This window comes from Chenopodium album, chromosome 3 (genome assembly GCF_948465745.1).
Source record: "Chenopodium album chromosome 3, dcCheAlbu1.1, whole genome shotgun sequence".
Classification (NCBI taxonomy): Eukaryota; Viridiplantae; Streptophyta; class Magnoliopsida; order Caryophyllales; family Amaranthaceae; genus Chenopodium; species Chenopodium album.
Window position 1 is genome coordinate 62,160,773 of NC_137836.1, and position 24,469 is coordinate 62,185,241.

At 35.9% G+C, this 24,469-nt stretch overlaps 1 protein-coding gene across 1 annotated transcript; it reads left to right on the forward strand.

The window, feature by feature from the left end:
• Nucleotides 1-3,507: 3,507 nt before the first annotated feature.
• LOC145624020 (serine/threonine-protein phosphatase BSL1-like) lies at nucleotides 3,508-23,880 on the forward strand. Its single transcript, XM_081676947.1, has 21 exons — nucleotides 3,508-4,094; nucleotides 4,182-4,242; nucleotides 4,337-4,415; nucleotides 4,519-4,598; nucleotides 4,698-4,792; nucleotides 8,771-8,870; nucleotides 11,483-11,552; nucleotides 12,779-12,880; nucleotides 13,824-13,905; nucleotides 13,998-14,168; nucleotides 15,752-15,938; nucleotides 16,295-16,496; nucleotides 16,573-16,740; nucleotides 16,835-17,073; nucleotides 18,069-18,153; nucleotides 18,242-18,340; nucleotides 19,956-20,155; nucleotides 20,237-20,312; nucleotides 22,855-22,990; nucleotides 23,072-23,211; nucleotides 23,332-23,880. Exons 1-21 carry the CDS (start codon nucleotides 3,890-3,892, stop codon nucleotides 23,413-23,415), a joined length of 2,661 nt encoding a protein of 886 aa, XP_081533073.1. The 5' UTR covers nucleotides 3,508-3,889; the 3' UTR covers nucleotides 23,416-23,880.
• The last annotated feature ends 589 nt before the right edge of the window (nucleotides 23,881-24,469 follow it).

A 24,469-nucleotide genomic window follows, 5' to 3' on the forward strand; every position in this document is an offset into this window, starting at 1 on the left:
TCGATTCATCAATTCAATATTGCTTAACATTCACAATCAAATTACATCTGCTCGATTCATAATCTAATTGCAAAGAATTAAAACAATTCAATAGGAAACTATCATGCAATATCAACAATCAATAATAACAAACTATCCCTTCATATTAATTATGGATCCCCATAAACCCTAGAATGGAACTACTCACTAATCATCATAACTAAGCCAATCAAATAAATAATTAAAAGCATAATCAAGAAAACAATTAAAATAGCTGAAATTAAAAAGGGATGAAATTGTACCAAAATAAATCTGGAATTAATGAAGGAATTAAGAACAAAAGTTTAAAGAGAATTTAAGAGAGAGAAAAATACTAAGTAGAGAGAGAAAGTCTAAGAGAGAAGGTAACTAATAATTCCGTACAAATCGTATTTAAACCTTTCCTAAAACACGAATTAAAACTAAACTAATCAGACTCTAGGAAAACACGCGCCCGATCGGGCGAAGGGCCGCCCGATCGGGCCCGCCTTTTTCACAACGCCTATACTGATGTGCCGCGCCCGATCGAGCCTACGCTCACCCGATCGGGCGCGCCTCTCCCTTGAGAGTGCCTTTGCGCGCATCCGCCCGATCGGGCCCGGTCTTCTTCTTCGAGGCTTGGACTTCGATTGGGCTAGATTTCTCGGCCCAATCCATATTTCCTCTCGGGTCTCGAATACATGGTCCAAATGCCTCGTGATCCCAATTACCGAGTCCTTAATCACCGACTCTCACCGATCTTGGGCTCCAAAAGTGGTCGTGTCCTTCTAGCTTCCGTAGTCGATCCAATAAAGTCCGGAAAATGCTCCAAGAATGCAATTTCCTGTAAAATACAACTAAAACTACGAAAACACTAGAACACACAAATTAGTAATAAAAGTGGCCCGAAAGAGCCAAAAACACTACTAATAACGACCACGGGACGGGGATAAAACACTATATAAACTAGACATATCAGGGTCACAGGTTCACCAATAATTAATATTCCGGGATAGAACGAAGTAATTAATAATTAACAATGCACAGATAACATGATTAACAGGCTATCGCAATTTATTAATCAACATAGATCTAACAGGCTCTCGCAATTTACTAGACCTAAGTTCTTATTAAAAATAGCCTTTAACATTAAATTAACATCTGCTCGATTCATCAATTCAATATTGCTAAACATTCACAATCAAATTACATCTGCTCGATTCATAATCTAATTGCAAAGAATTAAAACAATTCAATAGGAAATTATCATGCAATATCAAATATCAATAATAACAAACTATCCCTTCATATTAATTATGGATCCCCATAAACCCTAGAATGGAACTACTCACTAATCATCATAACTAAGCCAATCAAGTAAATAATTAAAAGCATAATCAAGAAAGCAATTAAAATAGTTGAAATTAAAAGGGAAGAAATTGTACCAAAAATAAATCTGGAATTAAAGGAAGTATTAAGAACAAAAGTTTAGAGAGAATTTAAGAGAGAGAAAATACTAAGTAGAGAGAGAAAGTCTTAGAAAGAAGGTAAGCTAATAATTCCGTACATAATCGTATTTAAACCTTTCCTAAAACAAGAATTAAAACTAAACTAATCAGCTACTAAGAAAACACGCGCCTGATCGGGCGAAGGGCCGCCCGATCGGGCCCGCCTTTTTACTATGCCCTTGCTTGGTATGCTACGCCCGATCGAGCCTACGCTCACCCGATCGGGCGCGCTTCCTCCTGAGGCCTGCTTTTGCGTGCACTCGCCCAATCGGTTGTATGCTTGCCCGATCGGGCCCGACTTCTTCTCTGAGGCTTGGATTTCGATTGGGCTCGATTCCTCGGCCCAATCTGGATTTCCTCATCGGGTCTTGATTAATTGATCCAATAGCCCCGGTATCACATACCGAGCCCTTAATCACCGGCTCTCACCGATCCTGGGCTTCAAGAGTGGTCGTGTCCTTCTAGCTTCCGTAGTCGATCCATAAAGCCCGGGAAAATGCTCCAAGAGTGCAATTTCCTGTAAAATACAACTAGAACTACGAAAACACTAGAACACACAAATTAGTAATAAAAGTGGCCCGAAAGAGCCAAAAACACTACTAATAACGACCAAGGGACGGGGATAAAACACTATATAAAATGGACATATCAGTGGATTTAAAGTTCTCAATCTGATCCGATTTAAAGTTCGGATTCGATCCGAATTGATAATTCGGTTTGGATTGGATTGGATTTCGGTTTTAATCCAAATTATGGACACCCCTATAAAATTTGCTATCACTTTTAAAATTTGCATATCTATACTATATATTACAATGTGTTCCTTTTAAAGGGACGGTGCTATGGTTTTATCTAGATTCGAACCCTCAACCTCAAACAAATAAATGTTACACACTTACCATCTCAACCTACATTTATTAGTGTTTTAAATTTCACATATTTAGCATTATATATTCCTTTTAAATTAGAGGTTATTTTATTTATTTATTTTTCTTAGAAAATAAATACATATGAAGTAAAAAAAAATCGTAACATCCGAGATTACACCCAAATCACACACTACAACAGTTAAAAAGGTGTCTTCCTAATTCGATGATAAAAGATTATATAGGTTTATTTGTGTTATTAATTTGTTTGCAACATTTTGTTTTTTCTATTGTAATCAAATATGTATTACAATATACATTTTTTTTTTAATGAACAAAGCACTATTATGTTTAAAAATTCACATTACTCATTTACACAATTACTCTTATTTTTTAAGTAATTTTGAACTTTTCGAGGTTTAAGGAGAGTTTTTATAAAATTTTTTTCCAAATAGGCAAGATTGAAATATTCCGAGCTGGAGAATATTGAAATTTTTGTATGTAAAACAAATTATATATATATATATATCTCGTGAAAGCAAAGTAGCTATGTAGAGCCAATAACTCTTTGATTGATTATATATTAAGAAATTTATTAGAAGCTTGTAAACACTTCCTTATGGTGAAAGTTGTACTTAAAACACATCTTGGGAGTAGTTTTGTGATTAAATGAGATGATTTTTTTTATTTTTTATTATGCAACCAACAAATCCTTAAATGAAAATGAAAGGTGATTCCCCAAATAATGAAAAGTAAGAAAAGTGAATCTTAAAAAAAATGCATTTTACTATAATTCGTTATCCCCGTAATATATACTTCGTATAACACATGTAGCCATAAGATTCTATAAAAAAAATTCAATCCAAATTTACTTATCCAAATAGTTTTCATAGCCAAATGAAAATAACAAACTAAATAAACGAGCATTAAATCGGGTGAATCTTCGAACAAGCAACAAGCTCATTTATAGACACCCATAAATCAAATACAATAGAGTAGTGAATATAAAACACCCAAGTTGATAAATATAAAGTGATGGAACTATCCAACTATATTTGATATCTAGAATCCAAGCTTCCATTTATTCCCCAAAAAAGACAATTCCCATGATAAATACAAGATCATCATCCAGGCTGGCCCTCTTCTAGAGTGGGACAGTTGACAGTAAGCAAAACCAATACCATTACCGGTTGACTTTTTTTGGCACCCAATTACACCTCATTTCATAATATTCACATCAAAACCCAGAAAATAATATAAATAATTATCACAACAAAAACAAAAAACAAAAATAAAACCCCCGGAATTTCTGAATTCATCCTTACAATTAAATTTAATCAAAAAAAATTAAAAAAAGAAATTGTGATTGTGAATTGGAATTTCAATGCACAGTATCCAAGGTACCAACCACCTCTAGCACCACCAAACCAGCGCCATGATCAACTCTTTCCAATTCTCTCCATTTTCTCTCTCCTAGGGTTTTCCATTTCTTCTCTTCTTCTTCCTTCTTCTTCATCAATGGCGTCCAAGCCATGGCTGCAACCTGCTCCTACGTACAACCCTTTAGAATCGTTTTGGGATTCCGACGAAGATGCGCCTGGTCCTCGTTGTGGTCATACCCTTACCGCCGTCGCAGCTACCAAATCTCAGGGTCCTCGTCTTATTCTTTTTGGTGGTGCAACCGCCATTGAAGGCGGCGCTTCTTCTTCCGCTCCTGGAATCAGTTAATGGGGTTTTCGATTTTGTTTGATTTGATTTTGGTTGATTGAATTGTTGGGTTTGATTGATTTGATTTGGTTTTGTGATTTAGGGTTGGCTGGGGTTACGAATTCTGTTCATTCCTATGATATTCTTACTAAAAAATGGGCCAGGTTTAATGTTTTATCACCTTATTTGTTGATTTTGTTTCTGTTTTTGGTTTGGTGTTTCTGCATTTTGATTGTGTTTGGGTGTTTTGAACAATAGGATTAGACCGGCGGGTGACCCGCCTTCTCCGAGGGCGGCTCACGCAGCTGCCGCAGTTGGAACTATGGTTGTATTTCAGGTGAGTGTTTGTATGGCATTTCATATTTAGTTGTTTTTTGCTTGGGATGAATGTTGGTAGTGTTATTTATTGATGTGGTGTTGTGCTTTGGAGTGGAGAGTAGGGTGGTATAGGACCTGCCGGGCATTCGACAGATGATCTATATGTGCTTGATTTGACCAATGACAAGTATAAATGGCATAGGTGAGTGACATTTTTGGCAGAAAAGTAATTCCTTTGATGCCACGAGCTTTCGTTTTGTGGATATTCATTCATCTTCTTTCCTTGATTGTGTGTTTGCAGAGTAGTTGTCCAAGGTCAAGGACCTGGACCTAGATATGGCCATGTAATGGACCTGGTTGCTCAAAGATACCTCGTAACAGTCAGTGGCAATGATGGTTAGTTCTTCATCTTGTGTTCTCTTTGATGCATTTTAAATTTTTTTGACGCTAAGTAGAGTCGTTAAAAAAACTCCTATCAGGCAAGGACTATTACTATCTATCCCCTCCTTGTGAAGTTACTTTGTACGAGGGTTTGAGGGGGTATGTTCAAGAAACCTCTGAATCTGTTTTCTCAAATGGATGATGTGGAGATAGAAATTTAAAGACTTTAATTATAAGTAAAGAAGGATAACAAATTAACCGATGTAATAGGATAGTAGGAAGAACAAAGAAAATTGGATAGAGTATTCACTTATTGACTTTGGAGGGCTCGACACATTAGAATTGGTGTTATTTAATGGTTGAATTACCTGGATTGGCAATGCATTCTAAATGGAGTTGACTATACCGTTGGAGTTATTTGTTGCGAGGATTTTTTGATAGTTACTTTTGAAGTTCAACATGAGCTAGCTGATTATGCAAAAAAAAAAATACCCTCATATTTCATCATCAACTTTGGTTGAAAAGGTGGATGTGCTGGATGCTAAAAAAATAAATTCATGGGCCATAATTGATTTTCTTGGACTTTTTCTCTCCTATTTTCACAATCCTTCGTATTCTTCATGGTCCAAATTAGATTTATTTTTGGCACAAATATCTCAGATTCTTCTAGATTTAGGAGAGAGTGTGTTCCTGGATATGTTAAATTTATATTATACAAGTGTGCTGGGCTGCCCATGGCAAGACAAGACACATCATGAAAAAAACATGGCTCGGTAAGACACAATCTAAGCCACATTTCTTTGGAGAAGCATGACATGGCATAGCCTGACATAGTAAATCACGATAATATAAGTTAAATATGGCTTCAACATGCAAGCACATGCGACAATGGGCTCAATTGTGGTTAACCTCCCACAGCCATTTAAGTTCCTTTACAACCAGCTATCATTGCTGTGATGATTGCTATTCATATTTGAATCTTACGATTTTATGATCCTTAAAATACGTGACCTAGGTAGAATTTTAAAATTGTTGAATTTTACAATTCTATCAAGGTAAACATTTAAAGTGTCAAAAAATCGAATATGGTTTCATGCAAGGCCATTTTGAAGATTTTTAAGGCCCTGTTTTAAATTACAATATGGGCCTATCATATTTTCCAACTTATACAAACTAAAAAATTTCAGGCTAAAATTAAACAGCATATATACTACAATATGCTATGATATAATGATAACATATATCAAATTAGGCACAAAAATATATTCGGATATTTTAACTCGATACAACTTGAACTATTTATCAACCTTCTGATCTTAGGGGGCATAATTACAAAATTCAACAAGTATAATGGTAGTAACTTTCAATCAATCAATCAATCAATCAAAGCCTTAATCCCAAAAGTGGGGTCGGCTAACATGAACCAAATTTGATTATTCCGTGTAGTCATCAACATAAATCTTTCTCCTCCATCCCTTACGATCCAAAACTTCATCCTCACGTAAATCCATGCACTTCATATCCTTCCTCACTCCTTCCAACCAAGTCATCTTTGGTCTCCCTCTTCCTCGTTTAATCCCTCCATGGTCCCACTCTTCCACTCTTCGCACCGGTGCACCCTCGGGTCTCCGTCTTACATGTCCAAACCAACGCAGACGATTTTCCCTTAATTTATCTACAATGCCCGCCACACCTACTTTCTTGCGAATAACCTCATTTCTGATTCTATCTCTTAAAGTGTTTCCACACATCCACCTTAACATGCGCATTTCCGTAACCTCCATCTTTTTAATATGCTCTTTCTTAGGAGCCCAACATTCTGTACCATAGAGCAACACTGGTCTTATGGCAGTCCTGTAGAATTTTCCCTTCAACTTTAAGGGAATGCTGCGGTCGCATAGCACTCCCGTGGCCGCTCTCCATTTAAGCCACCCTGACTTAATCCTGTGGGTCACGTCTTGATCAATGTCACCATTCTTCTGGATGATCGACCCTAGGTACTTAAAACATTCACTCATGGTCAAATCCTTTCCATCCAAACTCACCACTTCATTGCTATGAGCCATACTATGAGCCATAGTATGGCTCATAGCAATGAAGTGGTGAGTTTGGATGGAAAGGATTTGACCATGAGTGAATGTTTTAAGTACCTAGGGTCGATCATCCAGAAGAATGGTGACATTGATCAAGACGTGACCCACAGGATTAAGTCAGGGTGGCTTAAATGGAGAGCGGCCACGGGAGTGCTATGCGACCGCAGCATTCCCTTAAAGTTGAAGGGAAAATTCTACAGGACTGCCATAAGACCAGTGTTGCTCTATGGTACAGAATGTTGGGCTCCTAAGAAAGAGCATATTAAAAAGATGGAGGTTACGGAAATGCGCATGTTAAGGTGGATGTGTGGAAACACTTTAAGAGATAGAATCAGAAATGAGGTTATTCGCAAGAAAGTAGGTGTGGCGGGCATTGTAGATAAATTAAGGGAAAATCGTCTGCGTTGGTTTGGACATGTAAGACGGAGACCCGAGGGTGCACCGGTGCGAAGAGTGGAAGAGTGGGACCATGGAGGGATTAAACGAGGAAGAGGGAGACCAAAGATGACTTGGTTGGAAGGAGTGAGGAAGGATATGAAGTGCATGGATTTACGTGAGGATGAAGTTTTGGATCGTAAGGGATGGAGGAGAAAGATTTATGTTGATGACTACACGGAATAATCAAATTTGGTTCATGTTAGCCGACCCCACTTTTGGGATTAAGGCTTTGATTGATTGATTGATTGATTGACTTACTTTTACTTTGATCCGCAATATTGGAAGTTGGTGAGTTGTAGAGGTGAATTGAAATCGAGAGTGCTCGGCAACTGCAAGACGAATCAATGATGACAATAAATCGTGAATAATAAAACCTAAAGATTTAGGTAATTTTGTAGTTTATCTAAATTGATGTAATTTTATTATTATTTTTTTTTAATGTTTTGATAAACAAATTAGAATTGGATGATGTGGGAGAAATTTAGAAAGAAAATTTGAAAAATTGAAAAATTGAAAAATTGGTGTTCATACCCATTGCTCAGTTTGAATATGGGGAAAACCTTTTGAATTTCCAAATGTAATTAACAAAGTTCCATGGAAATAGGAGAAATAATGGAATTGGTTTATTAAATTTGATAAAGAAAGAAAATTAATGTCAAATTTAAGGAAGAAGATGAGAAATTGGAGAATTAGAGAAAGAAGGCTGAATTAGAAGAGATGACTTGGAATGGGAATTGGGAGACATGAATTGGCGTGGGAATTCTATCTTCATGGGAATAACTAACCTCTTTGGGCTTTCTCCTTAATCCGTCTTTATCTTCACTTCCATTTTCTCCTCTTCTAAACAGTCTGTAAGTGTTCTCTCATTTTACCATTTTCCATGAAAAACTACACGGCGAGTCATAGTTGATGGTTCGGCTAGGATGTATTTTTTTTTTTTTTTCCTTTTTTTTTTTTTTTTTTTTTTTTTTTTTTCTTTTTTTCGTGGAAGGGCATGTTCAAAATCCGTTACTAAACGGTTGCCATGTAATGGAACGGACAAGTTTCAGCTCCATATCATTTTCACTAGTTAACTTTTCGTAATTTGGTCATGTTTACTTTTAACCCTTGTGTTTAAAAGTTTCTGTGTGTGTACATTTTTTTGTATACAGCCAGCTAATCATGTGCATTTCTGTTTTTTTTTTTCTACATGAAATGTGCTAGTTCTTGCTTTGTGTCAATGCTGGTATTAATGGATAGTTTGCCACTCGATAGTTATAATATGTCAGATAAGGCCTCGTCTGAACTGAAAAACTACTTCTGTTACTGCATTTATATAACTACCTGGTTGCCAATTTGCTGACTATGCTTATTCCTTGTGGGCTACATTGCTTATCTTGCTATTTGTAGTTATTAGAACGCTGTTTATTGGCGCTCTTATGCCAATAATATATAGATAGTAAAATATACTTTTCTCTTTCAGGGAAAAGGGTTCTGTCAGATGCTTGGGTTTTGGATACTGCTCAAAAGCCATATGTTTGGCAGAGGCTTAACCCTGAAGGTGATAGACCATCTGCTAGAATGTGAGTTTATTCTGTTTGCTAGTTTTAGTGTAAATTTATATCTGCTTCTAATAGTTAACTTTAAACTTTAAAGGCTTGTTAGTTGTTAATGTGAGCAACTGGGCATGTAATCAAGTAGTTGGTTTAAATTTATTTTTACAGCTGTGGTGGTTAAAAAAATTTATTTGATCGACATTCCGTCTTTATTTTGTGGACTTTTGATATATATACCCTCATTGTCTTGGGTGGTGTTTGAAAGGTAAAAGGGCTATGCTTTTAGCTTGTGGAAACTTGCTTTTATTACTGCCTTGAATAAATTTATTCTTTTTAGGTGACTTTTTTTTGTTTTATATTTTTCCTACCCCCCTCCCTCCAGCTATCACTGTGACTGGTGGATCCAATTATGGTAAAGTGCATAGTATCTATACAACACTATGAGATATAGGTATGCCAGTCAATTACCCTTGTACCAACTACTGAAGTAGGGTAAAATACAAACTACTCATGCCCAGAATATTTTGACTCTATTGAAGCAAGTCTTCTACAAATTTAATACCAAATGTTTCTCAGAAGTCAGAACCTAGTATATGACAAGTGGAGACTACCCTCAAATATTCTATTTGATAATATTGCTCTAATTGAGTGCAAAAGTGAAGAATACATTTGCTAACCATTAAAGCCACTTAGATCACTACTATGGCTTTTATTGACTGATACTCAATAGATGATAAAGGTCAACAACATCAGCAAAGTTGGTGAATTATCAATTATGATCACCATGGTCTCTTGTTTCCATCAGAAATCTGAAAACCTCTAAAAGCATTTTCTCACGAACTAATGTTCTATACTTAAATCACATATATAGTGCTTTTTGAATGAAGCAATTACTAGTGAGGATCATTAGATTTTCCCATAAAGTTGACTTGTGAACCCTTAATTCAATTTAACATAAGCTAGTTTTAGCTCAAGTTGGTTTCATTAGTAGGTAACTAGATATGATATTATGCCGGAAAGCATTGCGTGAAATAGTAGGCCTTTCACCCTGGAAATCATTGTGAAATTTTATTTTATTTATTTATTATTTTATTTATTTGAAATTTTAAGTAAAAGTATTTTGGTTAGAGAAGCTGTTTTTCCATCCTTAGCAGCCATTTGGGCCAAGCATCATGGTATTGAGTACTGGATAGCTAAGTGTTAAGCCTAGCACATGTGCCTTACTTGAAACTATGATTTATCTGGAAACAAAAGATCTCACCATTCTACTTTTGTAAGTACGTCATTAATTTTATTTTGAAGATGTAGGGTTGTCTTTTGCTTTCTCTCGCTGCTTAATTTTTGGCTACAATTTTCTTTTAAATTTAAAGAACTCATATAGTAATATGTTAATTTTGTGTGGTGAATGTGATAATTGGTTTTTTTTTTTTTTTTATAAATATTCAAAGGGGCAATTGAAATTTAGTATTGAAGAGTTGGGTGAACATTGCTCTGACTTCTAGCTTTAAGATGACTATCATGGATGAGCCTCAAAATAAGGCATAATTCCTATGGAAAAAGGGAGAAAGAATACCAAAATGAAATATACGATAATGAAAGCAGGCCAAAATTTTCTAAAGATATACTTAACAAAAAGTATGGGTTGAAACCCTCTAAGGGAAAGTGTGTAAACTAATCTGGGAGCACCTTGAAAGTAAAGTTTGTATTTTGTAAAGTAGTAAGCCATTAAAACAAAAGGAGTAAAATGGAGAAAAGTAAAAAACAAAATTAACCTTTCACAAAATATGATCTTCCTCCTGCAAAGATGCATCCATGGCTGCTACCACCCAACAAATCAGGCTAATTAAAACCACCACAATAGAAGTCATGTCAAAAAACTCATCTGAATTGCAGAAGAGGTTTCATGGAAGCATAAATACTCAACCAGTGTCAAACTTAGATATGATCTATAGTCCAATGGAAGAGCCTGCAAAAAAAATATATACACTGAGCTATAAATGGATAATCTCCAAAATTCCTCTCTTGTGAATAGAAAAGAAGGCCAAAGACGAGAATCATATATATATATATATAAATATAAAAATATATATATAAAAGAAGGCTAAAACCCACAAAAAAAAAAAAAAAAAAAAAAAAAACAGTAGGAGTTAGTACTAATAATTTATGGAGCTAAGATGATCTGGGAAATCGGTGCACAAGACTGTATAAAGTATAATTAAGAAATCAGCTAAGAGATGCCTAAATACAAACTAGTTGAGTTTGTCTAATAAGAGGGAAAATGGAATAAGGAGCTGGGGTTCACGTCATAACAATTCTTTAGATGTAATAACAAACATTCTCTCTCTAACACTTATAGAGTTATAGGATAGATAACCCCATTCATATCAATTTTGTAGATATAATAGCAATGAAAAATTTGGAGGGAGGGTGATAAACTGATAGAGAAGATGATTTTTAATGTATCACATGAAAGCTTGTTTGTTATGCTCAGTCATCAATGACTTGTCAATTTGCCAGGGATCCATTAATAGTTGGTTGTCCAGATGTTTTGAAATTGACTTATTTGATACTTCATATACATCACAATACAGCTTAAACCTTACTAATTATATTCGACAATATGGTTGCACAATGTGTAGGTATGCCACTGCAAGTGCTCGATCAGACGGCATGTTTTTGCTATGTGGCGGAAGAGACTCAACTGGCGCGGTATGTTGCTTCTGTTTGTGGGAAGTTTTACTGCGGACTGCTTCCTTATTTTTGCATAGGATTGTCTGTTCTGATAGTTCTAAACTCTTTGTGCACAGCGTATTTCTCTATTTCCCCGTCTTTATGCTCTCTGATGGGATTAAAGCTTTGATTGATTGATTTATGCTCTCTTTCCATGCCTTGATCTGTAGAAGTTTTTGAGTGCCCCATATTATTATAATATGTCTTTGTAGTTCTTACAATGCCTCAGAAAGCTCTTGTAGGTCTAGTTTTTCTCCTTATGCATACCATATTTGTTTTGTTTCTTGTGGAAGATGTGGAAGCTGAGACAAATGGGTTCAATATGGAATTTTTCCTTAATGATGCGTATGTATTCTTCTTAGTGGTAGAAGAAAAAGTGTATGTAAGTTGTGCATCTTCTATACATATTTTAGTACATACTTGGATAAAAAAAGCTTGTTGAGGCTTTAACCCAACAGTGTGAACTATGTGAACAATAATGTGTACCCATTGTTCCTAGCTTCATTCATACTTTCTTAATAGGGTATCCCTCATTTCCCTGGCCACTTTCATAAATCATAACAGCATTTCACCAAAATAAATTAGTAAATAAAAACTGAAAGGTCTGAAACAATTACTAGCATTTTTGCAGAAAATTAAGCCATACACGAATGCTTTGCATATGCCTGTACCTGGTGCAGCAGATGTGGTGACCCTTTACTGCCTGGAGCAGTTCTGGCTTTTGAGAACCTGTCATACATCCTTAAATGAACCCATTGCCTTATTGTAAGGTATACTGATTAGATTCAAGGATGACAATAATGGGGCAAAGAACAGCCTTTGTATGATCCATATTGATTTGTGAAAGAGCTTCTTGTGCAAATAGTTGTAGATTTCATTGAATTATTTTATTGCTTTTTTTCTTCTTCATGAATACGTATAAAATTGTGCATAACTTCTGCATTTCAGGCAAAATGGTTAAATTTCTGTCAGTTCACCCCCAAATTTAATAATCACTGGTTGATCTTAAACATATTTTGTCACATGTAGCATTTATTCCATGGCTTGTGGAACGTATACATTCATTTTCAACTTATCTTTTTTGCATATTGGTTTGTAAAGCTACATGATTGTTCTTCCAATTTGCTATGACTCTTATGAATGGATTCTAATAGGTTTACATAGAAAGAGTTTATATGTTATTGATTGATATCGTGCATATACAGCCCCTTGCAGATGCATATGGACTACTTATGCATAGAAATGGTCAGTGGGAGTGGACTCTAGCACCTGGTGTTTCTCCCTCCCCAAGGTACCAACATGCTGCGGTAAGTTTTGTGGTATTAACCGTATAACTGTTTATGGAAGCTTTTGGTTCATTAATTTACAAAGATTTTGTTTATGGGATTTAGAGGGTAGGAATGGGATATAGTTTCATTGTTTTGCGGGTTTGGAAATAATGGATTTGGGAATTGAGTGTAAGGATGGGAGTTAATGAGTTATAACAATTCAAAGCTTCCTATTTTTCCTTGAATGAAAAGCAGGGGAGATATTTAAATAGGGTTATTGTAATTAGTGAATCTATACAACTTTTACCACAATAACCCAAACAATGTTAAATGAGGGATGTTAGGATAATTTCCAACATGTTTTTATAAAGGCTCCTATGGTGTTGCAGTGACTAGTGAGCGAATGATTTCTCAATGCATCTGGCTGCCTAAAGTGTAGCATGAGGTGCTTTTCTGCCTCCTGAGCGATTGTTTTTGAAGGGAAGAAACTAAGTGAATGTTAACTGTCTGGAAATGAGTAGCAATGAAAGCCTCAGCATATAAAAATAAGGGGAATTTAAAGGGAAACTTAACTTCTTGCTGGGAATTAGAACTCAAAAAGTCAATTAAAATGGGCTCATCTTTTACATCCACCTTTGTGTCTCTTCTTTTCTGTTGCTGTCTTTTATTAGGTTCAGATGCTGCTCTCCTTCTTTCTAGCTTAACTTGTACTCTGTTGCTGCTGCTGCTCTCATATTTTTGACATTTGATTACGGGTTGAAAGGTTGAAAGAGGGGATGTCCTCCCTTTTTTAATAACTGACACACGTCGACTATTTCCACTATTATGTTAGTAAAAAACTATAGACAAAGTCAACATATGGTCATATGAATAGTGACATAGCAGAATTTTTTCTTTTCTTTTTTATCTGTATATTTATTTATCTTTTGAGTTTTCCAGATTTTACTTAGACAAGTTTGTATCTAAATTTGTTGCTTATTAGGTCTTTGTAGGTGCTAGATTGCATGTTACTGGGGGTGCTCTAAGGGGAGGACGTGCCATTGAAGGTGAAGCAGCTGTTGCAGGTAACCCCAGGACTGGTGTTGATAAGTCTTTGAGCATGTGAAATGGACTGTGATAATGAATGGGCACTGTTTGTTTGTTTAATGTATACCAGTTTTGGACACTGCTGCTGGAGTGTGGTTGGATAGGAATGGACTGGTGACTTCTTCAAAGGGCAACAAAGGACAAACAGAATACGATCCTTCCTTGGAGTTGATGCGTCGCTGTCGGCATGCTTCTTCTTCTGTTGGTGTTCGTATATATATTTATGGTGGTCTTAGGGGAGGTAAGGATGAATTTGTCAAAAAAGGTTGATGTACATACGCATGCTAGAGTAGTAGAGTGTGTGTGTGTGTTTTATTTATTTATTTATTTATTTATTTATTTTTTATCTCAAATGCTGATGCTTTATCTCTAAGTGGCTCTTGATGTGCTAAAATTTCTTTGTTAAGAATGAATTGCTTGAGAGAATATGAGAATGTCATTTCGTTTGAAATTTTCGAGCAGTTGTGCAGAACTATGTTGTCCTTCTGAATTAGATGTGAGATATTATGTCTGTTGGTTTATTAGATTATTTGCTTGCTATAGAAACTTTCATGCTTGTATATGAATCAAACAGTAGACTGGCACCTGAAGTTGAATATTATTTCCTAGGTAATGAATGGATGAAGAGGAAGGAACTGGTAGCTTATAAAAAGCAAAATGAAATGATACAAGGGTAGAGCATCCATGATAAATAATTTACGAAAAAATATTGCTAGATTACACTGCTCAGATACTTCTAATAGATTGTGTAGTAAACAAATTTTAGTTACTGCACTTGATTTACAAGCAAATATCTTCCCTGTTGTCATATCTTGCCTTTTGTCATGTGATGGCAAACCTATTTCACTATCACAGTATCTTTTGGAGGTGCACATGGAAATTATAAAGTCCGTAGAAATTATGGGGTCCTGAGAGATGCTTGATGTTCCAAAAATGTTGCTGATTAGTTGGGTTGTGATGGCTCCAGGGCATGAGGTTATTTTTTCCTTAGTCTTATTTCTATATGGGTGATGGGTTTCCCCATGGTGTCTGTCTAATTTTTTTTATAAATTTTATTACCTATTAATGAATAAAAAGTACGGGGCTACTTTAAGGATTTGTAATCAGCGCCTTGTAAATATCACGAATGAGCTTATGACTATCAGATTCTGGTTGATGGATATTAAGGACCAATGCTAGTTTTGAGAGCTACAAAGACAAGCTAAAATCTTGAAAAGTTTTGGGTGTAGCATAAGTAAACCTAGTCTAGAACCAACTGAGATGAGGACCAAGGTGTGCTGACATTGGATGAGGAGTTTACTGTGATGGAGTGTTCAGGTATGCACAGCTTGTTGTACACATTAACGAATATAGTTTTGATCAAGAAAATAATATTTGCTGAGTAAAATTGAGTCGAATATTGGCAAAATTACAAGGCCATAATGTGCATTTGAGATTGAAGGCAATTTTATTTATTTATTAATTTTTTTTTTGCTTTTGTAGGATTGCTATTAAGTGTCTTTTTAAACAAAATAGAATGGTGTCACATTTATTGAGATGCAGTCTTAGGTGTGGAGAGTAGAGTGTTGGAATAATGGGGACTTAAATAAGTTTAGGGAGACTAAGGCATGTATTGGGGTAGAGGGTAATAAATGTCATTTAAGGCTTTGTGTCATATTATCTGGTTGCACTCTTCATAATCCCCATTATATTTTGTTTATTTTTACAATCGGACACTGGATTTTGTACCCATGTTCTATACTCGTGTACAGGTAACATGGTTGCACATTGAATTTAAATCTTGACTCAAATATGTGATGTTGAATAGTATGGATTTTCATGCAGATGTATTGCTGGACGACTTCCTGGTCGCAGAGAATATGGTGTTGCAGTCTGATGATAATTCCCCACCACTGACATCGGAGAGAGCTCCGAGCCTAACTGATCCCAGAGTTAATATTAGTATTTCTACGCCGCCCTCTATAAATGTATCTGATGGAAGTCATGAAAAAAATCTACCTTGTGTTGTAAGGTAGAAGATTTTGGTTTTTCTTTAATGCTTCCTCTGATTCTTTTAGATGCATCACTTTGGATTTCACGGGCTCCTAGGCAATTTTTGATGAGAGATTTTAAATGGGTGTAGGGGTAGTTTATTTAGGGTAGTGGGGAGCAATGGGAGAACAATATAAGAATTTGGAAGTTAGTAAGGGCAAATGGGTAATTTGATAAGCAAAACCTTACCTAAAAGAGAAAGAAAAAATTGATTCATCTAAATTGAAACTTTCCTAAACTGAAAGTGATGCATCTTAAAAAAACGAAGGAAACAATATTTATGATGGTTGAGTGACTTGGTGTAATATATTTGAACTTTGAAACTTCTGTTTCCAGCCCCGGAAAAAAATCTGTGGATAAACTTGTGGAGGCATCTGCTGCTGAGGTTGAAGCAGTTAGAACGGTCTGGCAGGCTGCTCAAGCTGCATCCTCATCTCCACCAGATGAATCTCCTCTGTCGCAAGGCAGCACACCTACCACAGATACTCCTTCAGATGGTAGTGATGCTGATGGTGATGTTCGCCTCCATCCTAGAGCAGTATGTACTTTTACTTCAGTATTATTATGTTTTAATTGTGCTTTAGGTTTCCAGTATTAACTTTTGGTTGGCTCAGGTTGTAGTCGCTAAAGAAATTGTAGGGAACTTAGGTGGAATGGTGAGGCAGTTATCACTTGACCAGTTTGAAAATGAGAGCAGGAGGATGATACCTGTCACCAGTGACCAGTCAACTCTTGGCAAAAAGTTCGTGAAACCCAAGTCTCCTCAGGGTTTGCATAAAAAAGTAGGACATCAAAATGTTTTTTAATTTTTTCCAATCGCGGACATGGGAAACTGAAATATGTCATTCGTATTCATTGCTCTTTAACTTTTGTCAGGTTATCTCTACTTTGCTCAGACCACGAAACTGGAAACCTCCAGTAAATAGGAAATTTTTCTTGGATTCTTATGAAGTGGGTGAGATTTGCCATGCTGCAGAACAAATATTTATGCATGAGCCAAGTGTTCTTCAGTTGAGAGCTCCGATCAAAGTGTTTGGTGATCTTCATGGACAGTTTGGAGATTTGATACGATTGTTTGATGAATATGGATTTCCTTCAACCGCTGGTGACATTACGTAAGCTATTGCTCTTTTCTTTTAGTTGGAAGTTATAGATTATAGTACATTAATTATGGTTTTACCTACTAAAACCGAGCTGAGGGATATGGATATAATCAAACAGTTCTTCCTTTTTTTGGTGACAATTCAATCATGTTTATAGCTCTACAGCTTTTACGTAATGGTTTCTGAATTTTGCATGACCAACAGCCCTTCCTGTCTTGTTTCTTGTAATGTATCTAACACGAAAAATTGTAGAGGTTATTGAAACTGAAATCATTGAGTTTTGAAATGTTTATCCTTATACAAAGACCAAATAGTATACTATGATCAAGGGGCTTGTTGTATTTGTTTCATGTGGAATTATTTTCTACCTTCTTTTTTTTATCTGGTTATTTGCTGGCCCAGAGGACCTATCCTAGTGTTTTTTTTTTTTTTTTTTTTTTTTGGTGTGTGTGTTGTGGGGTGGGGGTGGGGAATTACCCACAAAGTTCTGCTTTAGACTGGCATCCAGCCAATCTTCAAGGGGGGGGGGGGGGGGGGGGGGGGCGATACTTAGGTTGGAAGATGCCTTTTATGCTTCTGTCAATGTATGCTTTTATTTGGCATTAATCTTTTCACTATATGATGCATTGCTGAATCCATTTTGAGTTAATTGGTCCAAATTGGGAATAGTTAATTAATACTGTTGTTTTTTTAGCTTATATTAGAATGAGAGAATTTATTTATTTATTTATTTATTTTTGGTGGGGGGATGATAAATGGACAATTACGACTAACGAGTTTGGGGGAGAATTAGCTCTTTAGTCAACTTCTTTGAAGTCAATGCTAAGATATGTGATATCCTTATAGGTTCATATTCTATTTTTTCTTATCCACACTTTCAAAGAATGCTTGTCAATGGTCTCAACTGCTTGGGCTGGTCCTGTGAATCTGACTTAAATGTCAATTAGCTTTTGCAGCTGTTTTGCGTTAATGAGTTGGCTATTAATTTGTCAATGTTTTTGTTCCAGGTATATTGACTATCTATTTTTAGGTGACTACGTTGATCGTGGGCAACATAGCTTAGAGACTATTACATTACTTCTTGCTCTGAAGGTATAGTTGCTCTATTTCTCTTGATAGCTTGGTTTATTTTAATAAATTTTTGGTGCACTACAAACTAATAAATTAATTTATTTTGAAGATTGAATATCCTGAAAATATTCACTTGATACGTGGGAATCATGAAGCTGCTGATATTAACGCACTCTTTGGGTTTCGTCTTGAATGCATTGAGAGAATGGTAATGTTGACTTTTTTTTTATATTTTATTTTTGGGAAATTCTCTTTGGTGAACTCCAAGTTTTTAATTTTCTAAGTGGTAAACATTCTTAAAATTTATTATCAATGGTAAACCTAAATTTTTTTATTACCATTGATAAGTGTTATTTTAATAAAAATCCTTAACTATAGTTAGTTTTTTTTTTTTTTTTTTTATTATTATTTTTTTTTAATAATTAAATTATTATTAAAATATATTTCAAAAAAAAAAAAACCCTTCCCCACCCAACTTAGCCACCAGCACAGCCGGCGCCGCCCATCCACTTCCCCCCCACCAACGCCGGCGCCACCATCCACTCCCCCTCCACCAACGCCGACGCCGCCCTGATCCACCTTCGCCAGTGCGTCGGCCATGAATCCCCCACCTCCACCTCCTCTCTTTCTCTCAATCTCGATCCCCTACGGCCCTACCTGCTGCTGCTCCTCTCTTTCTCTTTCACCGCCTCACTACCGACCACGGCCCCACCCCAAACCACCCCGAAAACCAGTGAACCTCCCCGTCAACCCTCTTCCCTAGTTCGCAATCCCTTAAAACCACCCCAAAACACCAAGAAATACCCAAACCCGTTTAGGGTTTCGAAACCAAACCCAAACGGGTTTCGATTTCTGGTGGTTTTAGGTGGGTTTCCGATGGTTAAAACCCAAATTCGACCCTAGGTTATTGCGGCTTGCGGTGTTAGCAGAAGTGGTGTGTGCGGTTCGGTGGTTGTGCGGGGCGAGTGCAGCAGGTGGGTTGTGGGTGTGAAGGTGTTGTGATTAATTGAGGTTGATGGTGGTCGGAGATGCGAGGTCACGGAGGTGGTGCGGTGGCTTTGGTTGTGTGTTGTGAGAAGGTGGTGCGGTGGTTTTGGTTGTGGCCGGCGCCGGGGAAAGGGGGATCGAGGCTACCTGGTGCCAGAGGGTCTAAGCGGTGGTGGCTGGTGGTTGGCTAATTGTGGTCGTGGCTAGGGGAGAGTGTGGTGGGTGGGTTTTTTGATTTTTCGTAAAATATTTTTTTTTTTTTTTTTTTTGGTAAATGGTTATTTTAAAAGCTAACCATGGTTAAGGAATCAATTAATTATATCATTAGTGTTGCCAATGAATTTTTAAAGATAACTAGGGTTTACCATTGATAATAAATTTTAAGAATGAATTTTTAAAGATAACTCCTGAGGCCCAAGATTAAGTTTTGAGTATATTATTTGGTTTTTCAAAATGGGTCCACAATTTTTTTTTTTTTTAAAATAATCATTGTTATTTCCTTCATCCTTGTTTACTTTCCCCATAGCTACATGCACAACAATTAATACGATTGAGTCTGGGATCCAACCCAAGGTGTAAGAGAAATAGTCTCCTATAAAGGAAATGGGGCAAGTAAATTGGGATAGCCCAAAATTGAAAACGGAGCTAGTAAATAGGGCTTAGGTAGTTTTTAGTATTTTAAGATATGCACCTTTCACCATTGATCGTTTGGCATACAACACACTTTCTAATATGGGCAGGTTTTAACAAGTCTAGAAATTGTGCAACATTAACTTCATTTCAGAGTGAGAAAGCACTACCATTTTTAGCTGTTCTAACATTTTAACAAATTATAGGGGGAAAATGATGGCATATGGGCATGGACACGGTTTAATCAGCTATTCAACTATCTTCCACTCGCTGCCCTTATTGAGAAGAAAATTATCTGTATGCATGGTGGCATTGGAAGGTCTATTCAAGCAGTGGAACAAATAGAAAAACTTGAGAGACCCATAACAATGGATGCTGGGTCTATAGTTCTAATGGATTTGCTGTGGTATACCTGAATTTGATGCTGTATCTCCTATATTTTCTTTCTGCTGCCTCTGTTGATGCCTCACAGCATTCCTTTATGCAGGTCTGATCCCACGGAAAATGATAGTATAGAAGGTCTGAGACCAAATGCTAGAGGTCCTGGATTAGTTACATTTGGGGTATGTATTATGCAGCTACATTTCATATGTTTGACTGTTCTAGTTTTGACATTAATTACTCAATTACATTTTGAGCACTCCTTTTCTTTTGTGTGGTGTATCCACATTCCTTGAAGAACAAGGAGTAATTTGCATGCAACTAGCCATTTGTTTTTTTGGTTTTAATTTTTTATTTTAATAATTTATTACTTATAATGAAATCTTCAGTAGAATTATTCCCATTTACTTCAATGATAAATCTGTAGTGCACAAGTTTAGGAGGTTTTTACTTTGTGTTGGTACACTGCAACAAATTCTCTTTAATTTTCTGTGGGTGTTGCTTTAATGGAGAAAGCACAATCAGTTGGATATTTAACTTACTTCTTTTTGTAGAATAATGTTTGGCTTATTGGTCTCCTCTTTTTTCTTTTTGCGGTCCCAAACCCCTTCTTGCATCAGTGGTAGTACAAGTTCTGATTTAGAGCACAATACATATATGGCTAATGTAGGTGATAACTTGGACTTTAGGAAAGTAGCAAATTGTCTTGACAACTTACAGCAATAGTTCTATCCCTATTGACTTGTAATTGGAGCAAATTGGTTTATTTTCTATTCTCAGATGTGCTATTAACCAATACCCAACACCTGTTCTCTGAACAAAGTGTCATTGGAATTAATTTTTTAGTAGAAATTGAGACTGGAATTGTGAGGTGTGTTTGGAAATTAATTCTTATACATAAGATTTGTATATAGATTTATGTAAATGTTCTCTCAAATTACATTCTCAGATTTCCAGTTGAGAAAAAGGTATGATGCTGGCTTTTTGGCTATAGTGGGTGAGATGGTGTAGATTGTATAATTGATCTGGATGGATTGTACGTGAAAGATGTTAGACATTTTCTAGGTTTGTCACATCGTATGTGAAAGATGCATTGATGTATTTTTATGGTGATGTGTAAATATATACTTTTGATTCATGTTAGCCAACCCCAAATCATTTCGGAACTGAGGCGTTGTTGTATATATGTACTTCCATCCAAGATATGTTGTCACACTGTCTCTATCCTTCAATACTAAGAACTAATAAGGAACTTTTTATGAAAATGGCATTTTGTGAAATAAAATCATAAACCTTCCCATTTGGCATTGTTGTGGTTTTCTGTTTTTTTGTTTTTCAAAATCATATGATACATGTCATAAAATGAATCAAAAATTATTCAAACTTATTAAAAACATGATAATTTGAAAACAGACAACAGAAAAGTGGAAACACCTTTTCCTTGTTTCCTATTTTTGAAATTTTGTTAAAAAAAAAAGAAAACTGAAAACCAAAAACAATGCCAAACAAGCCTAAATTTGTGGATTGGCAATAGAAAAGATAACAAGGAACTTTTTATGAAAATGGCATATTGTGACATTAAATCATAAACCTTACTGTATGTGGATTGGTGACAATTTGTGCTGGGGGGTACATCCGTACATGTGACTGTTGATTTCAGAAAGATGTATAAGAAGAGTTATTGTCGGACTTAGTTATGTACTGCTGCTATGTTGAAATATGTCATCGGGAAAATATTTGATAAATATTCAAATGTTGTCTGTTATGTGGTGTATGATTAGTTTTTTCTAAGTCCTTCAAATATATATGAGTGGTTCTAGATTGTATTGTGGGTTTTGGTGGGGGGAAGGAGAAAACGTTGCTCTGCAGAAATGCAATGATGTCTATTTTGTGGAGAACCTAGCTAGAGTAGAACTGACGAATTTTTGGTGGCATTGCTGCTCTGTTCAGTTATGGGATGAAGTCAACCTAGTTTGCTTGTCTTATAAGCTATAAGTTGAATGGGGCTTTCCCAGATAATTTTATAGTGGGGTGGAAAGGTATTGGTCTTCTAGATGTGCAGTTTGGAAGTATCATTTAACTGTATGTCTGGTTAAACAAAATATCACTGAAAAATCATATAAGACTTGATTGCATGACCACACAAGTTTTGGCTATCAAAATTTGTGGGGATTTATTTTACAGCCATCTTAATTTGCTTCGTTATGAAGTGTAATATCTGACTTCCAAGTCTATCTGAAGTTTGTGTGCTTCTGTTCTCTCTCTCTCTTTTTTTTTTTTTTTTTGTTAATTTTTTTCCCAATGAAAAGGTTTTGTTCTTATTTGTTACTAAAATGAATTGGAACTGGTTCATATACAGCCTGACCGAGTCACAGAGTTTTGCAAAAAGAACAAACTGCAGCTTATTATTAGGGCCCATGAGTGCGTATCATTTAACTGTATGTCTGGTTAAACAAAATATCACTGAAAAATCATATAAGACTTGATTGCATGACCACACAAGTTTTGGCTATCAAAATTTGTGGGGATTTATTTTACAGCCATCTTAATTTGCTTCGTTATGAAGTGTAATATCTGACTTCCAAGCCTATCTGAAGTTTGTGTGCTTCTGTTCTCTCTCTCTCTCTTTTTTTTTTTTTTTTTTTTTTTGGTTAATTTTTTTCCCAATGAAAAGGTTTTGTTCTTATTTGTTACTAAAATGAATTGGAACTGGTTCATATACAGCCTGACCGAGTCACAGAGTTTTGCAAAAAGAACAAACTGCAGCTTATTATTAGGGCCCATGAGTGCGTGATGGATGGTTTTGAACGATTTGCTCAAGGGCAGCTGATCACACTCTTTTCTGCTACGAACTATTGTGGTAACTACAATTGTTAATTGTGTTTTGAAATAATTATCCCTGTTCTATTTTAGCTTGTATCCTAATTGCAAGTTGCTTCAGGGACTGCAAACAATGCTGGAGCAATATTGGTTATTGGCCGTGGTTTGGTAGTGGTTCCAAAGTTGATTCATCCCTTGCCACCGCCTATGCAATCACCTGAGACTTCTCCAGAACGTTCCATGGATGATACATGGATGCAGGTATAGTTCACAAAAACCTTGGGAGTTTTTTGATTTTTAATCTTGACACCATCTGTATGCTGAGTTCTCTCTTCTTCTATCCTCTTTTCTTTGTGCTGATATTTCTTCTTGAATGGTTAGGAACTCAACATTCAAAGACCACCAACTCCTACTAGAGGTCGGCCTCAGCCTGATCATGACCGCAATTCACTTGCTTATATTTAATGTTGAATGTATGATTTCATCAGCATTATGTGCCTCTTTGCACCCAGAGTCCCTAATTGCCAAAGCAGATGCTTTACCAACCTTCATTATACACCTTACAGTGCTGTGCTGTAAGCCTCATTTAAATTAAAGATTTTTAGATACGAGTAGTATAAATCTCATCCTCTGTACATGTAGCTTCGGTATTGTTGAAGAGTTAGTTCCATTTTTGTTAGCATATGCATTAAGCCATAGATACTTTGTTTTTGTAGAATTGTAGTGTAAAGGCAGGCCATAAGGAGAGATACAGAAGCAGTTGAGAGAAGCTTTCCATTTGAGTGTTCATTAATTGTAAAATGAAATCATATTTATCTGTAATTAATTTATTTTTAACAAATGTATTATTTGCATTTGGTGTATGATATTGAATCTGCTTTTGGTATCATATAAAAATACCAGTATATGAGCACTGGGTATGTTGTGTTATATACGTCCTTATTTCATTATGGATATCATTTGACAAAACTTATTACTTTGAATAATAATTAATTAAAATTAGTGAGTTTAATGTGCCTTTTTCAAAGCAACATAACATCCATGACACTTTGAATTAGCTATTAGAGAAGACCACTTTATCAATATAATTTATACATCTAATACCCGTACCAGTGTTTAAAATAGTGATTATTGTTCCTATAATCGCTTCCTTATAGTGCACGCTAAAAGGTTCTCCCTTTCTCTTCTCTGTATATACAAGAACAGTAGTGTCCACCAGAGTGATGTTACCAGTATTTTCATTGCGGAAACAGTGAAGGGACTGCCAGAAATAAAAAATTACTCCTACTGACAACAAGATCTGTTATTATAGAGTCTAATCAAGTCACTGAAAGAGTCCATAGCAGATATGCAGCATGATTAATGCACCTATAGCAGCTCAGTTTACCAGACATAATTGACACATTTTCATTCTTATTCTTGAAAGAGTTTGCAGATAACCACAAACCTGCAGCTCGTTAGATAGAGTGACAAGAAAGAATTCTCAAACATTTGTCATCATGTGTCACTCATGCAGCAG

Bases quoted from the DNA above. Each gene is read 5' to 3' on its own strand.
- LOC145624020 (XM_081676947.1), top strand. From the start codon at position 3,890: ATGGCGTCCAAGCCATGGCTGCAACCTGCTCCTACGTACAACCCTTTA. The intron at 12,881-13,823 runs GTAAGTTTTGTG...GTTGCTTATTAG, and splicing joins CAAGGTACCAACATGCTGCG to GTCTTTGTAGGTGCTAGATT. The intron at 23,212-23,331 runs GTATAGTTCACA...TTGAATGGTTAG, and splicing joins TGGATGATACATGGATGCAG to GAACTCAACATTCAAAGACC.